A 20,418-nucleotide genomic window follows, 5' to 3' on the forward strand; every position below is an offset into this window, starting at 1 on the left:
GGAGAGTTATGAATGAGTGGAATGGGTTGCCAAAGTCAATTGTGAGTGCTTTGTCTGTTAATGGGTTCAAGGAGAGCAATGATAGATTGTGGACAGTTTGGATCTCCCTTGATGAGTCTTCAGACTCCATGCAGGTGTCCATAAAATAATAATAATAATCTCATTCCCTTGACTGTTTTTCAGCCTTCAGGCCCAAACATATGCACTGCATGTATCAATGGAGTTATCCTTACTGGTACAGAAACATATATTCCCTATTCCACTCTAAATATCATAAATGGACCATTATATGGGGTGCTTAAGGATCAAAGCTATATAACTGAGAGGAGACCTCCACATAGCCTTTAAAGGAATGTGGAGAACCGATCAGGGTTTCTGACCTAATGTCCAATCCTCACCTTCTCATGGGGCACCGTTGGTATTGTTAAATTGTGAATGAAACTATGTTGTGTAATTTATTTTTTTTTCATTCACATTTAACATTGCTTATTATGTATTAATCATGATTTGTATAAAAATTATTTATTATTCCTTAATTAAGGATTACTATTTAATTATTTATTCTAAACTTAACCTACTATTAATTTATTAGGCAATAATATGTGTAAAATTTATAATAACTGAAATATATATATATATATATGATGTAACGAAAAGTATTATTATAAATAATTGTATACGTAATGAAAGAGCTGATTATGTAGCTCAAATATTCTGTTTATTCTTATTTGTGAAATTTTAATGTTATGTAATGAGTTATGTAAGAGTAGAGCGTTGTATTACATTAGCGAAATGTTCACGTTCATGCGTTGTCATGGAGACGCATGAAATAAACAACCACGAGTCGAAGAGTGCGTGACCTTGGAACCAGAAAGGAGAAAGAGGGGCAATAAGAATTTGAATGAGAGAAAAGGGGAGAGTTTTGCAGAGCCTGAAGGAAAGTAGGATATAAGGAAGGAAGTGAAAGAAAAATTATAAATTCTTTAGGGCAGAAGTTCAAGAGAATAGTGTTTAGAAGTGAGCAGAAAACGTAGTGAAACTTATACTCAGCTGCAAGTGAAATCAACTGTTGTTAAAGAGGAAAAATTGATCTCGTAATCGGATAAATAAAGAACTGGACATTCAGTGGGAAATTCTGATTAGTTCCAGTTAATCTAGGATTACGTCTTAATTCTATGTTGCCCTGAGAAGAATTATAATGAATTTAACTAATTGCAGGAAAGTAAACAAGGAAGGATATCAGTACCTTATCGCTGTTGTTTAGAGTAGTGATGCGCGATTAACAGTAGTTCAGTTAAAGCGTTGGAGAATTTTATTTAATGTGTTCCGCTAGCTCAAATGAGTTAATTCATAAGTCTGCTCGCAATAAATTGATGTATTGAAGATTGTATCTGGTAAGAGTAGTCATACATGTTTGTTTATTCTAACATTAACTATAGCGTATCTTCGAAGTTCAAGGTCCGAAATAAGATTGCTTGGAATAATGTCTACCTTGATTAGTGCCTGCTGTGAAATTAAACATTAAGTACAACTGATAGATGTGTGCAGACTGATCAAATGAGAAGTTTTGTTTTATTAACTTGAATTAAGAAAATTTATAATTTTGAAGCAGTGAATTGTATGTTAAAGTTTAGAACATTGAATTGGAATGAGTGACTTAGCAAGATGTATTGAGTTATTTGTATTGTTTCATTTAAAAGTAGAATTCATGTATTTGCTATATATCGTATATTAAATGCTTTATTTTGTTAATCTAAATATTGTGTTTGCCTGAACTCCCCTTTATTGCACCGTTCATAAAAAAATTCGAATCTTGCGGGTGCCCCAAGTAGAGTAATAAATAATTCGGCCTAATGAGAAGACTGCTAACTTAATTAAGAATTGATCCTACTATTTTATATAGACTAATCTGGAAATAGGGTAGCGCAGTATAATTATAAATTTCCCTACTTTTGGATCGGTGATCAATTTGCAATTAGTTGTTTTATTTATAAGAGTGACTCGAACCAAGATGGCGGATTTAGAACATAACATGAAAATAGAACGTCACGACAGCTACCTGGATACTGAACAAACGAGGATGGGCTGGTAATTTGGGATTTAGCCGACCAAATTGTATTCTTATTGCCTTAAACCAAAATAAAAAATGATGGTACAACAACAGAATTTCATGATGGCAGGGGTGTCGCCATGCGAAAACAAGCCCCCCCCCCTGTTGTTTTCGCCAGGGAACCAGGGCAAACAGTGAAAAGTCAGCTACTGGAACAAATACTAAAACCCACCCCCAACTGAACATCACTAGAGTTCAAGATTGGTATTAAAACTCAAGGAAACTTTAGAGCTAATCCAAGCTAAATTTTCTCCCGATATCTCAGCCCTATTTCAGTTCACAATGAACTCAGGCTATTTCATTTGGCAGGGAAAAATTCTACAAACAAATAGAAAGGACAGCCATGGGTTCACCACTCTCCCCACCCTTGGCCAATTTCTTTATGGAGACCTTCGAAGAAAACGCCTCTGCTCCACAAAAACCAACCATATGGCTTTGCTACATTAATGATGTGTTCACTATTTGACCACATGGCTCTGATACACTCCTCTCCTTCTTAACACACTTAAACAACCAACACCCCAGAATCAAGTTCACCCTGGAAAAAGAGGAAAACAACAGCCTCCCTTTCCTAGACACACTAGTCACCTGCGAGCCTGATGGAACCTTGGTTTTCTCAGTTTATAGAAAATCCACCCATACAGGCAGGTACATTCACCAATTCCCCCCCCCCCCTCACAACAATATGGAATGGTGAAAACACTATACAACAGGGCTAAACTAATTCTGCTCTAACAACAAGGCCCTAAACACATCCTCAACACTTTCTCAACCAATGGCTACCCCCACCCAAAAAAAATATATATATATATATATTGAAACCAACAAACCACAACCCCCCCCCCTCTCCCCTCCACAACATCTGAGGCACCTCGGAAAAAATTACCAAAATCTTAAAAAAACATGACTTGACCCCCTGTTACAGACCATACAGAAAATTGGCATCCCTTATCCGCTCCACAAAAGACCAACCACTTCCCCTAGACCTACCTGGTGTATACCAGGTCCCTTGCAGCTGTAAACTGTCTTACTTTGGCCAAACAGGCAGGACAGCGAATATCAGAATTTCGGAACACAAGAACAGTCACTCTGGTCTTGCAGCCCATGCTCTGGATACATGCCGCAGAATACGGTGGAAGAAAACTATAATACACTGCAGCAAATACAAATTCGAAAGACTATTCATGGAATCAGCCTCAGCCCTAAGAAACTCTCCAAACCTCAACAAATTTGGTTGTATGAGACTGCCCCAAATTTGGGAGACTTACATCAGCAGACCTTCAGCCCAACGGCCAAGGACACTTACTTAGCCCGCTAGGGGCCACCATCAGAACTTTTAGGAGAACAATAGCTTCATCACTTCATTCTCAGTTACTGTGTTGTAGTGCCTACGTGCATGTGCCTTTTTTGTAAGTTCCTTTTGAAGATGGCAACATGACATTGCCGAAATATTGGAAATATTTATTAAAGTGCAATTTAATTTATATTCTTATCTACATTGTGAATTCCTTAAGTGATTTAGTCATGCATAACCAACGTATAAGCCTGTCTATGTGAATTATTTTGCCACACTCTTTAGTGAAGATGGCAAAGTAAATAAATTTATATGAAATAAGAGGGAAATCAGCAAAAACACTAAACTAGCAGTATACAAGTGTTCAAATCAATTTTAGCTTACATAGCTGAGAGATGGGTTAAAACATTTATTAAAGCATAGACTAGAAATGGCAGATATGAAAGTTCTGAGAAAAATTAGGTACAATCATATTAAAATTGAAAATCTTAGAAAGGAAGGAAACTGATATTGTTAGTATTTAGAATGCGTGAACAGAACTCATCTGAAGTGGTTATATGAATATTTAAACAGAATGGTAGAGGAGAGGATAACAAAACAGTGTTTGATGCCAAGATTCGAGGGGAAAAAACCCAGATGACCAAGATTTAGGTGGAATGATGCAGTCAGAAGGTGACCTACAAGAGACAAAACTATAAGATATGATAATATTGGAGTGCTAACAAGTGATAGACTTTGAAGGAAAAGTGTTGATAGTAATAATATAAACATAATCATGTACTCAGAGTATCCTGTACATCCCTTGAAGTTACATATCAGGAAACTGATGATGATTGTAAATTGATACTGGCATTCGGTATAATGCCAGCATTTCATTTCTATGAAGAATATGTTAAATAGATTAAAGGTCATATTTATGCAATTATATATTCCTTAGCTTTCATTCTGTTTTTTTCTGGAAAACAAGATATGGTTCATGCATCAATGTTTTAATCTATAATGCTTTAAGAATAAACAACTGTCACACCTGAAAGATCTTTTGCTAGTTCTTCATCAGATACTAAACCTAAAGTAAAAGAACAATTAATATAAAACAATAAGTACAAACTAATGAAAGTATCAAAAAAAAGTATATTTTTTTTTGATACAAGTAATCTATAAATATGAAACAAATTCTGAAAATCTGATCTGTATAGCTTAAATTTTCTCTTTCCAATATTAAGCATAATTATTTATTTATAATAAATAAATTACCTCTAAAAATAGTGTTTAATGATAGATGATGTCTCTCATGAACTGATGCAATTGAAAACAAACATGTTTAAGCTTAACGTTCTCAGAATATATACACACAATAAAAGCCTGTTTCCCAACATTCTATTATCTGACACATTCAAGTAACAGGCATTCTCCTATTCGTAACATAAAACTTTTAAAATAACTTAAGGACCAGGATCATCATCCATATCATTCAAAATGTGAGATGTTTTTACAGGATACTTTAGAGGATACTTTGGGATACTTGAATAGTGCCATCAAGACCAGTCTTGATGGCACTATTCAAGACTCTAGTCACTTTTCATCAATTTAAAATAAAAAAATTAAAAAAAATCAATTTATATGATTATACATGCAAAACAAAAATGAGTTGTTAAAAAGCGCATAGTGAAAACTAAGCATCCTTCGCTGAGCATCACTCCTGTGATGCTCAGCAAAGGATGAATAAAGAACTACAGACCTCCATTATTTAATATTCAAAATCAAATATAGTTAGAAATTATTTTTTATGTCAAATCTACAGATAGAAGGTTAAAAGAGTGCCATACATGGGCTAGTGATTAGGAAGAAAGGAGGAATCTGTTGATGTTTCTCAAAGTAATGGCAGTATGTGAAAGGATATTTAAAAGTAGAGCGGTAGACAGAATGAAAGAACAGTATGAGAAGTTGATTCAATAAAGAGAGCAGAACTGTCTGTAGATATTGGCACCAGAAGATGGTCATGTTCTTATAGGATTAGAAGAAAGTAGAGGAATTGTGATAGCCAGTTTGGTGGAGCAGTACCCTTGAAAATACTATTAAAAAAAAACATAATACAGAAATATATGAGAAATATATAAGCATATATGAGAAAATTATTGAAGGGAGGGGTCATATACTAAGCATACTTCATTCTTCTTAACAGCATCAAGCATTCTACAGGCAGATTAGGGATTTATCAAGTGTCACAAATTGTACAAATGGTGTTTTGAACGAAAGAGAATATCAAGTTTTTTTGGAGGCCATGGATGTGACATGTTTGCACCAGGATAGGCTCAATGTGAAAGTCAATCCAAAAAAAAAAAAACACCAATCTTGATTGGGGGGTTGAAATATTATCAAAAGAGAAAGTGAAGTAATTATCTTTCTACAAGAAATAAATCAGGAATATGTTTCAGTAGCATTGAAATTCACTGAAGTTTCTTCACCTCCACCTTAGAATAGTGAAGAGATCAGTGTTTAAGACAAGGCTAGATTTACTGACTCTAAATTGTTTTAGAGTCAGTGAATGTAGAGCTTAATGCTTGAAATGTTCCATATAAAAGTTAGCTGGAGGAGGGGGGGGTTTGCAGAGCCCATGGTCAAGAAAATAGACAGAATACTGAAAAAATGTAACATTAAGGCCACATTTAACCACACACAAAAAAATTAAAAAGTATAGGGTGCCAATAAAGATCCCCTTTCTTCTTTCGATTACCCAGGTGTATATTCAGATCTGATATACATGTAACTTATGCTACATAGTTGAAACAGGATACAATCCAAAATGAAAAGAAGAACACAAATGACACATTAAATTCTTTGCTAATAAAAATCAGGCCTTTCTCATCATGCACTTCAAATGTGCCATAGAATTGACTAAAAAGGCAGTCCTTACATCATACCAAAATCTGGTACAAATGCAAATACAAAGAAACCTGCAAGATGCTAATCTATCAATCTAATCTCAGCAAGAATCATGGCATAAAAGTCTCAAGGATTTTGATGGCTGCAACCTGCATAACATCTAGAATAAGAACTCCAGCAATTTTCCAAACATAAATAACCAATATATTAGATACAGAAACCAGGATTAACTGAAACTGATACTTAACCAGAAGTCCAATGTGTGCATATTATCAATCATGACATCAATATAAAGACTGAAATGTCAAGTGTTATTGTATTCTAATTAAAGTAAATGCTCTAACACAGCAGTTAAAGCACTTACTTTAATTCTGATTTTTTAATTCTAAGCCACAGTTTACATATTATAAGTTCTACTCAAGGGAATACAGGGAAATACGTAGAAAAGCAATGTATAAAAGTAGCTAAAGGTCTAGGAAACTTCCCATAAAGAATATAGAAGATAAATATTCTGAAGGTAGGTGGCAAACTGTGTGCCTTCCTCATAACTTAGTGTGCTGCAACAGCTGAAAGCTTAAATTTCACATAAGACATGGATGCTTGTAACCTGTTTTGGAGAGTTTGTACAGCTCCTTTAGTTAATCAAGCTTTTTAGAGTTTACTAAGCAAGCTTAGAAAGAGATAAAGAGTTCCAAAAAAAGAAATCAAACATCATGAAGGTGATATTAAAAACTGAAGATAATCAAATATCTATAAAAATTTTGCAGTGGCTACAGTGCATAATTCAGAAGCCCAGTCAGAAAGTCAAATTCCAAATGATTGGAGAAAAGCATTCCAACCATCCATAAAAGAGGAAATAAAATAGAACGTACGAGTAAGAATTATGAGAATATCTACTCTATAATATAAAATAAGACTTTTTTTGTAACATTTTTGTGTCACGTTTTTTGTCAAGTTATTTGAAACGTTTTGAAACTCCGGGACTACCCTGAGTGTCGAGTCTTCAAAATTTGAGTCATCAGAATTCAAGGAGAACAGGCCTATCAGTCCGGAACTCAGGGAGTTGGGTGCCGAAAACTCGGAAGAGGGGGGGCCCCTTCGAGTCTTCAAAATTCAAGTCATCTGAATTCAAGGAGAACCGGCCTACCAGTCCAGAACTCGGTGTGTGGGGGGTGACGTGGGCGTTGAGGGGGGGGCCCTCCAGTAAGAATTATATCATAAGAACTGTAAGAATTGAATTTCCTTACTCAATGTGCACAAAAGATTTATTCAAGTATATATGAGAAAGAGCTAAGAAAAAACTGTAAAAGCAAGGCTAAAAAGAGATCGTCAAAACTTGATATTTACCTTAAAACAAGTAATCAGGAAATCATGGGAATATAGTGAAAATCTTAAAAAAGAAAATACTCCAGGGAGAAAAAAAAATGCTTAAAACAAAATTTATAAGATGTAAATGGAACCTTATATAGAGCAATACATAGCTTATACAGTTGTGATTTGCAACTTACATTTAACTTGAATATCATCAAGTCAGAAATGAAAGAAGATGGTTCAATGTTATTACATCAAAAACAGAGTTGTACACTATTAGATGTGTTTTGACTATTTTAAACAAATCTGCATCAACAAGTCTTGAGAAATCCTTAGCTGAATTAAATAGCCAATATGACAAATTTAGAATGAAAATCAGCAGTAAAAAAGACAATAACAACCTGCTTCCTTCCAACTAGTGACTGCACATTTTTAGTTATTTAAGCATTTTTCTGTGATAATGGTTAAATAAATATATAAACAGATAATGAAATAAGAGTGGTTATATTCAGAAGCTAGTTAAATAAATGTGTGAAGTAAGAGAGAAATGAGCTAAAACATGACATTAGCAGTATACAAGACAGTATTCAGAACAATTTTAACAAATGAATGGATAAGGAAAAAATACAGCTGATAAGACCAGAGACCAAAGATATGAGGTCTGAGAAAAATTATGGGAGCAAATAGATGACAATATTTGTAGAACTATTAAAATAATGAAAAAGAAATTTACATATTAATATTCAAGAATATGTGATTAGAACTAATCTAATATAGTATGATAACTTAAACAGAATTGGAGAAGCAAAAATTGCAGGAAGAAAGATCACAAGGAAACCAAAATAGAAGTGGGTTGATGTAGTTACAAGTGTTTTAGAATAATGAACATAAGAGAGAGAGAGAGAGATCTTTCTAAGCAATAAATACAAAATGTTATATTCAGGCAATAACAATCAAGGAAAAGAAGAATTAGCCATAGTATTCAACACTAAATATGGGGCTAATCTTGAATGGCACGCAATATCAGAATGGGAAACTGGACAATGAGACATTTGTGCCTATGGTATTCCCACAAAAGGTTCCTAAGGTAGAAGTGGAGGAATTTTTTGAGGCTTTAGAGAAAGCACAATGAAAAATGAAAAGTTGGCCCTTGTTGGGGATCTAAATAGCAGGGTAGGAAATGACTGTCAGACATACAAAAATATTTTGGGAAAATTTGGAGAAAAGAGCAAAGCTAATAATAATGGCAAATACCTGTTGGATTTCTGCTCAGGACATGGACTGATTATCACTAACACAATGTAGCAACATAAATATGTGCACAAGTTCACACATGGAGAGAAGAGGCAAGAATAAGAAAAGTCATATTGACTCATGTTATTGTTGATAGTGATATTTTCTGCATTGTGCAGGACACTAGAGTGTACAGAGGATTTGAAATTGGAAGTGATCACCATTTAGTCTTGAGCAGGATAAAACTGAATGTCACATTAAAAAAGAATATGTAAGAAAGTTTTAAAGTAGTTTTAAAGTAAAAAAGTTGAGCAGCTCTCAGATGTGAACTATAGACAAAAAATACACAAACATATTTCAAGAAAAAATGCAAGAGTTTGTGAACAGCAACCAAACCTTGGAGATTCAGTGGCAAGCCATGAAAAAAAAAAAAAAAAAAAAATTTATTGATTGATGCAGCCATAGAGGTATGTGGTGATGTTGTCTGCAAGGATAGAAAAATCAGAACTCCATGGTAGACATAGGAAGTTAAAAAGGCAGTGAAGGAAAAGCAAAAAGCATATCAAAAGTTCCTGGCAAATAAGTCAGCTTGTGCTCTTAGAAAATACAGAGATAAATGTAAGAAAGCTAAACACTGTGTAAAACTAGCTAAACAAAAGTTATGGGTGGACTTTGGTAAGAAAACATAGAAAATAAATATCAAGAAGGTAACACAATGTTCTGGAGGTTTGTTGAAAAAGCTCAGAAATGGAGGAAAGAGTGCTGTAAAAGGAATTAGAGATGATAAAGGCGACATGAAAACTGGAGAAAAAGATATCCTTGATGTATGGAGTAACTACTTTGAAAAGCATATATGAATACATTGCTAAATGAAACAATCAGTGACAGCACAGTGATAAAAAAATACTGACAAGGCATGCAATCAGGAATACATATCCTTACTTGAAGTAGAAAAAAGCCATCAAAAGCCTGAAATGTGGAAAGGCTGGAGTAGATGATATTTGACTAGAAATGCTCAAGTATGGAGGAATAAAAGTCTTACAGTGGCTTCACTACATAGTTCAGAAGGCCAGGACAGAGGGACGAATGCTAGATGATTGGAGTAGAGCTCTCATAGTACCCATATATAAAAGGTATTTCCCTAATGGCTGTTCCTGGTAAGATTTATCAAGTATACTGGAGAATCAGCTGAGAAAGATTGTGGAAGGGAAGCTTGTGAAGAACAAGCTGGATTCAGGCCATTAGAGGCTGTCAGGATCAGATTTTCACTTTACCACAAATAGTTGAAAAATCATGGGAATATAACAAAGAACTATATTTAAGTTTTGTAGATCTGGAAATGGCATATGACAAAGTGCCATGAGAGAAACTATTCAAAATGCTACAGTTGTATGGTGTCAATGGGGCATCATATCAAGCAATATTTAGTCTTTATTCGAGTTGTAAGTCAGCAGTTAGAATTGAAGGAAGTACAGGAAGATGGTTTAATGTTAAATCTGGTATCAGACAAGGATTACATTATACCCTCTGCTCTGTTATTCATTATCTATATGGATCAAATTATGAAGGAAAGTGGTATTAAACCTGATATCAAAATTGGAGATGTTAATCTCAGCTCTTTATTTTACTAAATTGAATAACTGTTGTAATAAATATGCTATGAATTTCAGCATTAAAAAGGCAAAAACAATGAAAATAGGCAGAAACACTGAACTGCATTGTGAATAGAGAACCTATAGAATAAAACATTTCAGCTACTTAGGCACGATTTTTAGTGAAGATGGTACATTAAATATGGAAATACACAGATATGAGAGGTCCTGAGAAAGATTAGGGGCATGATCAGATGGCATGAATGGCAATATCATATAAAAAATGAGGATATTAGGAAAGAACTTGACATTGTCAGCATCCAGGAATACATTAGCAGAGCTAATCTCAGTTGCTATGGTCACTTAAACAGAATGAGAGAGGAAAGATTAGCAAAAGAAGCATTTTCTGCCAGGTTGACAGGAAAAAGACCAAGATATAGGTGGATTAATACAGTAAAAAGTACCTTAGAAGGCAGAAATATAAGATTTGATTAAGATTGGAGTCTTGGCAGATAACAGATTGATTTGGAGGAAAATTGTAGTTAGGAAGTTAGTAATGATGTAAGTTTTTCATGTAGTACTATCATATCCTGTACACCCCTTGAAGGTACATGCCAGGAATTTGATGATGATGAACATAAGAGAGATAATGAAATTACCCCTTATGTTCTCTCAAATTTTCTAAAGCCCTACCAACTTCCTAAATGGTTTTTCAGGACTGATGAAATTAGTTCTGATAAATAACAGCAACTTTATTTTCTTTGAAAGAAAGTTGCTGAAAGGAAACTAATCATTCAACAGAAATTGTGCTTGACTATTGTAATATCTGGTACATTCTCTGAAGTTTTATACAAAAATAATGAGTTTTTATAGGCTTGTTTCACTTATTTGAATTCATTTAATTAATCCATGCAATTATTTTAGAACATCATGGCTTCATCCACTTCTTAGATATATTATTATTTTATTATTACTATATTATTATTTCCTAAGGGGGGATTGAGATAGCCTTCCCGTGCCCCCCCCCCTTCCAGTAGTGTTGCCTTGTGGTACATTGTTGGTACTTCAGACAAAAGAAGCCCAGAGATGAATCACAGGCAACATGAAGCTAATGTCTCAAACAAGGCGTCCAAAGGTTTCCAAGCCTCCTGGACTACTTACATTATGATGAATACAAAAGTTAAAGTTCCATGCTGGCTCGATCGTCGCCCAGAAAAACAAGGATCGAGTCGCTTGTTTAGGTGGAGGGCAAGCTTCGAAAAATATGTTACAGTCCCTCAATCAACACTACCTCAAGATTGTTTCCTAAACATAGAAGGGATATCTAAATCCAAAGCCGAAGTCATTGGCAAAATAGTCAAAGATAAAGCAATTGATGTCTTGACTCTCCAGGAAACTCATGTGCCTGACACAGCCCTCAATAGACTAAAGATCCCAGGACTCATTCTAGTGTCTTATAAGTGCTACCTCAAGCATGGCCTAGCAACCCATATCCGGCCTGGTCTCAAGGATATAACCCAAAGTGTTCCTGATACAGAATACTCCATAGACATTAAAGTTCAAAATATCACCATCTACAATGTCTACAAACCTCCATCGCAATCCTGGCCTGATCAGATGGACCAACCTCCTCCTCACCCTGCTATCTATGTTGGTGACTTCAATTCCCATCACACCATGCGGGGCTATTCCTCTAACAACAGGGATGGTAATAATCTATAACTGGATGGGCACATATAATTTGTATTTGAATTATGATGCCAAGCAGGATGGCACCCTTTACTCAGCCATATGGAACAGAACCTACACCCCAGATCTGTGCATAGTCACTAAAGACTCCAAAGACCACCCTCTTCCATCAACCAGAACCATCCTTAACAAATTCCCCAATAGTCAACATCGTCCTACATTAATAGAAATAGGAACATCAATCCCAGTCATCAGCGGAACACCAGTCATTAGATGGAATCTCTGCAGATCCAACTGGTCTGCATTTCAGAAACAAATCAAGCAAACCATTAAAGCAATTCCACCCACTCCTAATTGCTTTCCTAGATTTGTTAAACTACTCAAATCTGCAGCAAAAGCCTCTATCCCTAGAGGCTGCAGAAAACAATATATCCCATGTTGGAGTAAAGAAAGTGAGGAACTCCTAGCCAAATATGAGGAAACTGAAGATCCAGCTATTGCTAAGGAGCTCATATCAACCCTGGATAAAAACAGAAAGGAAAGATGGAGCTCAACCATCAATGACCTCAATTTCGTTACATCTAGTCGGAGAAGCTGGTCACTTCTGAGAAAACTAGGTGGATCAGAGCCAACGACACACAAAACAATAGAGATAACTCCTGATCAAATGGCTAACCATTTATTGAAAACCTCCAAGATTCATCCCAGCTCTACCAGGAAAATTGCTGTACAAGCTTCTATCAGACAAACCTGAAGACAGAACCCAAGCTTCCTGAACTCATACACCCAATATCTCGGGAAGAGGTACAAATAGCCTTAAAACTTACCAAGAATGGCAAAGCTGCAGGAATGGATGATATACTCCCTGAGTTCCTAAAACATCTTGGTCAACATGGCTGGCTGTTCCTTTTCTCAGAAATCATCATGACTTGTAAATTACCAAAGCTGTGGCAGGAAGCCAAAATAATTGCCATGCCCAAACCAGGGAAAGATCCAAATGAAGTGAAAAACCTACGACCTATCTCTTTGCTTTGCACCACCTTTAAGCTCTTTGAAAGAATTCTCCTTAAAAGAATTTCACCACTCATTGAAAGAGCACTGAACAAGCTGGCTTCAGGCCAGGAAAAAGTTGCTGTGACCAGGTCCTGGCCCTATAAAATGTAAGAAAACTCTACAACTTTTTGAATCTATTCTCTCCAACAGAAAGATCTGGGTCCATATTGGCAGAAAAAAGAGCAGGCCCAGATTCCTTCACAACGGTCTTCCTCAGAGTTCTGTGTTATCCCCTATATTTTTTAACATCTATGTGTATGATCTACCTCATACCAGATCAAGCAAGTTTATGTACGCTGATGACCTAGCGATCTTACATCAATCCACCTCCTTTATCAACTTAGAATCAACCTTGAATACAGACCTGAACACTCCGGAAGAGTAGTTCAAGCAGTGGTACTTGAAGCCAAATCCAACGAAAACAGCGTCCTCAGTATTTCACCTGTACAATGCAGAGGCGAATCAACAACTCAACCTTTCTTTCTGTGGAAAAATGGTAGAAAACGAGCCTCACCCAAAATACCTTGCAGTGAGCCTGGACAGAAGCCTAACCTACAAAAGGCACATCATCAACCTCTCCAATAAAATTAAAACCAGAAATAACATCATTTCAAGGCTTGCTGGAACAACCTGGGGTTGTGGTGCAGAAGTCCTAAGGTCGTCTGCACTAGCCCTCGTATTCTCTGCAGCAGAATATTGTGCCCCAGTCTTGGAAAGAAGCACACACACTAACATTATCGACACCCAGCTGAACTCTACCATGTGCACAATTAGTGGGACAGTGATTACCACCCCTTCCTGTTCTATCTAACATTGCTCCACCACACATATGGAGAAGACAAGCCTCGATTAAGGAATGTAATAAAGCAATGAGCAACCCACTCTTACCCCTACACCAGACTCTCATAATTCCACCTAGGCTTCACCTCAAAATCTAGAAGGCCTCTCTGGTCCATGGACAAACTCTCTTCAGCTGCGCTGCCATCAATATCTGACATATGGAGAGAATACTGGTCCAACAATCTCCCAACAAACGGCTTCCTGGTAGAAGATCCCTCTGCTCCACAGCCTGGTTTGGGTCTTCCTAGGAAGATTTGGTCATTCATAAACAGGATCGGAACTAGTCAGGGCAGATGTGGCTATCTTCTACATAAATGGGGGCTGTCAGATCACCGTTATTGTGATTGTTCTCCCGTGGTTCGGATGATTACTCATATTGTGTACAACTGCCCAAGGTGCCAATTTCACGGTAGTGGCTTACAGGAGGACATCCACAAGGTGACGGATGAGGCCTTGAATTGGCTTTCCGGCCTGGACCTTGACCTGTAGTTGGTATGGTGGTGGCATTGCTTATGGAGGAAACAGAAGATCATGGTCTCGTCTCACCACGAAGACGTTATTCTAGTAGTCACTCTCATAGTCCTCGTCATAGTATCAGCAGAACTCCTTATGTTAGAAGATGATGATACAGTGTGAAATGGGCCTCCTCTAATGGATCAAGTTTTCTCACACACAACTGCTCTCTACTTAAACCTCGGATACAGCCACTTTTATGTTGTGAAGTGTTGTGAGAACATGCAGTCTTGTCATACTTGGTGCAGCAAGACGATAATTGTCCCTGGCTTAATTATGGCAAGTTACTTTTGGGTTTTTTTTTTAAAAAAAAGAAGAAAGACTTAGTAAGCAGGTTGTGCCTCTTTTATGTAATGAACTTTTATATGTTAAGATTTTCATCATTTGTTTCTGGAAATTATGATTGTATTTTTCACTTACCAGTTTCATGTAGCCATAAAAATAAATAAATAAATTATTTCCTAATACTTATTTTATGAAGTTTAGGAACTGTTCATTCAATCAATCGTTTGAGTAAATAGGTGACTAACTGAAATGGTTCTGTCTTGTTTTGTAGAATTAAGCAGTGCAGATACTTCCTCAACAATCTTTTTATGCCTTATGCTGAACAAGCTTGTGCAAGAATTAGTCAATTTAAAACAAGAAAAGTCATTTTGTTATTATACATGTTTCTTAGGATTTACACATTTAAATGTTAAAATTTAAATACACCTCAAATAAACAGGAATCTAATCATTGATTCCTGTTTTAAAACCAGAGATATAATTACAAAATTAAAGAACAATCTACCTCTCTTGTCCTTCTTCACATCAAGCATTATCGGTTCTAATGCTCCTTCTTTATTTTTACCTAGACCCTCACCAGGATTCCAGCCCATCTTTTTTAGAAGATTCATTCCAATACCCTCAGTGGCAGGAGAAGTTTTTAATAAGTGATCCTAACAAAGCAAGAAAAAGAAAGCTAATTAACACTGAATCTTGCATAATTATTTTCAGATTTTATTTATGCTATTTCACGGAAAAATTTTATTTTTCACATATATAATATTCACATATCTCTCTATGAGGTCATTTAAGGATCAGAGCAAGATAATCAGAAAATGAGATTATCACAGAACTGTTTTTCAGCAGGCTCTTTCTGCAAGGAATGCAGAAAACGTTACCTTCTCCAAAAGACAAACTCTCACCACTGATGCTACCTGGCATGTACTAAGTGCCATGTTCTTGTAACTTGTCTTACTATGGACAAACAGGAAGATCTGTAAATGAAAGCATCTCTGAACGTCAAGACCATATCCATCTTATCAAACCTTACAAATCTGGCCTCACACAACATGGAAATGAAAACACTAACCACAGGATCCAATGTCAAAAGATCCATATATAAATATGAGCGTTTGTATAAAGAAAGTGCTGAAGCCTTGTGTCACAGACCCAATCTTAAATGTAACAACTGTCTCACTATCCCAAAAGTCTGTGAAATTCTTATCCTCAATTGTATAAAATAAATTTATCAGTTATTTTAATTTAATTTAATTACAGCCCAATAGTTTTTAATCCTTAAGCACACTACTGTATACATAGAGGGATTCCAATGTAAGCATGTGCACTAATGTGTTTTTTTTTTAATGTAATTCCTATTGTTGTTTAATAACTGTATTGATGATGTCTTAAGATGAAATATTTACATATTATTAAAAATTAATTACTGTGGCATGCATGTGAATTTATAGTTAGACATCAGAATATTTTATCTTCAGTTTTCATGTCACTGTTATCATCCTATATGAATGAGGATCATTTCCTACTCTGCTGTTTACATCCCTAACAAGGACTAAATTTCCTTTTTTGTTGTCATCTGCCTTCTCTTGTGTCTCCAAAAATTTCTCCACTTCTTTCTTAGTCGAACGTTCTGTTGGACCATAGGCACAAATAACTCTCATTGTCAAATTCTCCATTCTGATATTTATCCATCACTCTCTACTTGATATTGCTTGCCATTCAAGATTATCCTCATATTTAATGTTGAATACTATAGCTACTCCTTCTTTTACATGATTGTTATTGCCTTAATATAACATTTTGTTTGTTGCTTAGAAAGAACTCACCTATTTTTGTCTTGTTTGCTTCAGTCACACTTATGTCGAAAAAGAAATGGAACTAGCCAATTCTTTGGCTAGTTCCATTTCTTTTTCATCGATGCTTCTTATGTTGACTGTACCAATCTTCAGCACTGCTAATGCTGAGTTAGGATGTGTTCTAAGATTTGTTCTACTAGCTGACTCTGTGCTGTTTGTCCTGATTCCCTGACAAAAACAATGGGGACATTGTTTAACTGGACGATGCACCAGCCAGCATGAAATTCTGCCATGCTGTGCCATCATTTTGCTTTATGGTTTAAGCCAGTAAGAATATATTTTGATTGGCTAAATCCCAAATTGCCAGCCTATCCTCATTTGTTCAGTATCCAGGTAGATACCTAACAGGGTGCATCAAGAGAAGGCGAGGACTGGACATTAAGTCAGAAGTCCTGGCCAGTTCTCTGAATTCCTTAAAAGGCTATGTGGAGGTTTCCTCCTAGTTACATAGCTTTTAACCTTAAGCACCCCTGTCTTTTTATTGCTGATTTTAATATCAAACATTATAACAATTTAATTTAGTTATGGAATCCTGTAAACTTATACTACTGGATTTATGCAGAATATATAACATCATCTGCATAAAGCAAAAACCTCAGATTAACACAGGATCAATGCCAAACATGAGAAATAAGAAAAGCCTCATTGATTAGACTATTATTGATATCAATATTCTCACACTGGTTCAGGATACAAGAATATTCAGAGGATTGGAAACCAGAAGTGATCATCATTTAATTTTAAGTAGGATACAAATAAATATCATATTGAAAAGAACAATATGTAAGAAAGTTTTAAAAAGAATTAAAGTTGAGCAGCTTTTACAGGTAAACAGTAGACTTAACTATAGAAACATTCTTCAATAAAAAATAAAACAGTTCGAAAAACAAGAACCAAGCCTTGGAAAGTGGCAAACTCTGCAAGAAAACATTGATTCATTTAGTTAGGGAGGCATTAGTGAAGTTACCTGCAAGGACAGAAAAATAAGAACACCATGGATGCAAGAAGTTAAAGAAGCAGTCATGGAAAGAAGCAAGCATATTGAGAAAAATGTAATAGAGTTAAACTGTGTAAGGTCTTCTTCTTACGTGTTAGGCCTGGTGGCCTGTTAAGGAGATGTTCTTAGCCCTTCCAAACCGTACCCACCCCAACGATAAGGTGGTTAGCCCTATGCCTCCTGGTGTGTTCTATCTGCAGATGCATGTTCATGGGGCCAGTTTGCCTGTTCTGGGGGATGAAAAACCCGAGTTTCTGCGTGAAAAAAAAACTCCTTACCTCTGTATAAGACCAGCTAACTCACTTTTAGTTGAAAGAGACCAGATAAAGGTTCCTCGTGTCACTGATGGGAACAGAACCCAGGTCTTTCCAACCAAAGGGCTTCATCTATATTGACTGAACTATGGAGGCTCACTGTGTAAGGTAGCTAAACAAATGTAATGGGAAGACGTTAAGAATATAGAAGATAAGTATCAAGAGGACACTTCCGGAGCATCCAAAGACTCATCGAGGGAGGGCACCTACTCTGTCTCCACCACTCAATCACTTACTTCTATATTCTGGAGGCTGTTGAAAAAAGCTTAGAAATAGAGGAAAATGCACTGTAAAAAGAAATCAAAGATGATAAAGGTGACACGAAAACTGCAAATAAGGATTTTTCTAGATGTATAGAGCAATTACTTCGAAAAAATGTTAAACAAAACAAGAATTGAGAGTAGAAAATATTCAAGATGAATGTGAACAGGAGTACATATCAATACTTTAGGTAGAAAAAGCTATCAAAAGAATGAAATGTGCAAAAGCTGAAGTAGATGACATTTGACAAAAAAAATGCTCAAATATGGACGTATAAAAGTTTTGCAATGGCTACATTCAGAGTGCTTGGTCAGAAGACCAAATTCCAGATGACTGCAGTAGAGCTCTCATATAGTTCCCCTCTATAAAAACAGGGAATAAAGCAGAATGTGTGAATTAAAGGTCAGATTTTTACTTTATGACAAATAGTTGCGAAATTGTGGGAATATGATAAGGATTTATTAATATTAACATATGACCTCCATGGAGTCAGAGACTCATCGTGGGGTATACAGTATCGCACAAAAAGCTAATCCAACTGCACTTTAAACTGATTCAATGTGTCTACATTCACAATACACTCAGGCAATGCATTCCATTCACCAACCACTCTCCATGTAAAGAATCTTCTCCTCACTCCTCTGCTCACACCTTCCTTATACAGCTTCCAGGGATGGCCTCTTGTTCTATCCCCCCCCAACCCTCTGATTCTATTAAAATCTCTTCCATGTCAACCTGATAACCATCCCTGACTAACTTATATGTCTCAATTATATCCTTCCCCCACCTCCTCCTATTCAAAAGGCTTTGCAATTTACATTCTTTCAATCTATTTTCATACTCCACATTCCAAAGACCACTGACAACCTTTGTGAATCTTCTCTGAGCCTTTTCTAACATATTCTCGTCACCATGAAAACCCAGTAAACTGTGCACAATATCCATATGAAATTTAATCAAGGCTTTATACAATGACATCATAACCCCTTTATTTCTGCATGTCAGGGTGCTCCGCATCATCGCCATTATCCAATGTGACGACTCCACAACTTGTGCAATGTAGCCCCTGAATTTCAGGTCTCTGTCACCACCACTCCCAGATTTCTCATCTCCTCTACCTCCTTTAAATTTTTCCCACTGACTACTTATGTGAATACTTTGCATCCCATGGTTGGTTAACAAATTTTAAAACCTTATACTTTGCAACACTGAACTGGCACATTCATGCAATATATTATACAATACAATACAATCATGTTATACAATATTATATTTATTATACATTATACACTTTACTCATACACTTTACATACATTACTTACCCAGATCTGCCATATGGCTAGTGAAAGTACCAGATGATGGTCCCCAGGACTGGTAGAGAAGACTCTGGAGTATAGAGACTCTCTATGATGTTCTTAGTTTATTTAAGCTTCAGTGTTTTAGTGTTTTTTCTTTTTTCTTTCTTTTATAATGTCACCTGATGAAGGCTGTTACAAGCCGAAACTAGTAGTGTTTTAATATTAAAACCTTTTTACTTAAATCTCGGTTCTAGTCATTCAATTCTTTAAAAAAATATATATGTTAACTGAGTTAATGATATCATGCAATATAATATACTGCATGAATGGGCAGATAATAAGTCCTGCTGTAAGGCCATATAATAAGTCCTGGAGGTCATCATCTGCAAACAGCTGCATATCACCAGTTAAACCCATTCCAATATCATTAATAGACAAACTGAACAATAATGGTCCCAAAACTGACCCACATATATAACTTTCTGATAATTATCTGAAAGCCAGTCATTTATTCAACTCAGAAGTCTAGTATCCAATCCCATCCATTTCAATTTATTTAACAGCTTGTCGTGTGGCAGTCTATCAAAGCTTGTGCAAAATCTAAGTTTACCACTGTATATGCATTTCCCTTGTCAAAGACATTTGTCACCTTCTTATAGGACATAAGTAGTAAGTTACTAAAATATGAAACAAACCCATGCTGATAACTACAGATAATATTGCTGTTATCAACCCATTTCTGTATCCTACTTCTTGCCAATCTCTCTAACCTGCACCACAATTCCAGATATACAGATTGGTCTATAATTTGTAGCCACAGCCTTATCACCACCTTTATGCAGTGAAACAATTTTACCTTCTTTCCACTCTCTTGGAACCTGTACTGTTATAAC

At 35.9% G+C, this 20,418-nt stretch overlaps 1 protein-coding gene across 6 annotated transcripts in view; it reads right to left on the reverse strand.

The window, feature by feature from the left end:
• LOC150099303 (uncharacterized) overlaps window positions 1–20,418 on the reverse strand; it is a 186,015-nt gene that overhangs the window by 109,475 nt on the left and 56,122 nt on the right. For 5 of the 6 annotated variants that reach the window (XR_016549329.1, XM_090403319.1, XM_090403322.1 and 2 more), the window contains 2 exons: window positions 15,308–15,455; window positions 4,432–4,470 (listed from right to left, as the gene is read on the reverse strand). Coding sequence is in view for 5 of the 6 variants with exons in the window: in XM_090403319.1 (XP_090259445.1) it covers window positions 4,432–4,470; window positions 15,308–15,455 (187 nt within the window). In the remaining variant the exon portion in view is untranslated. The remainder of the gene's footprint in view (window positions 1–4,431; window positions 4,471–15,307; window positions 15,456–20,418) is intronic. The other variant, XM_090403320.1, reaches the window with a different exon arrangement.

This window comes from Typopeltis vanoorti, chromosome 14 (genome assembly GCF_054136105.1).
Source record: "Typopeltis vanoorti isolate ZY-2024b chromosome 14, IOZ_Tvanoo_1.0, whole genome shotgun sequence".
NCBI lineage: Eukaryota > Metazoa > Arthropoda > Arachnida > Uropygi > Thelyphonidae > Typopeltis > Typopeltis vanoorti.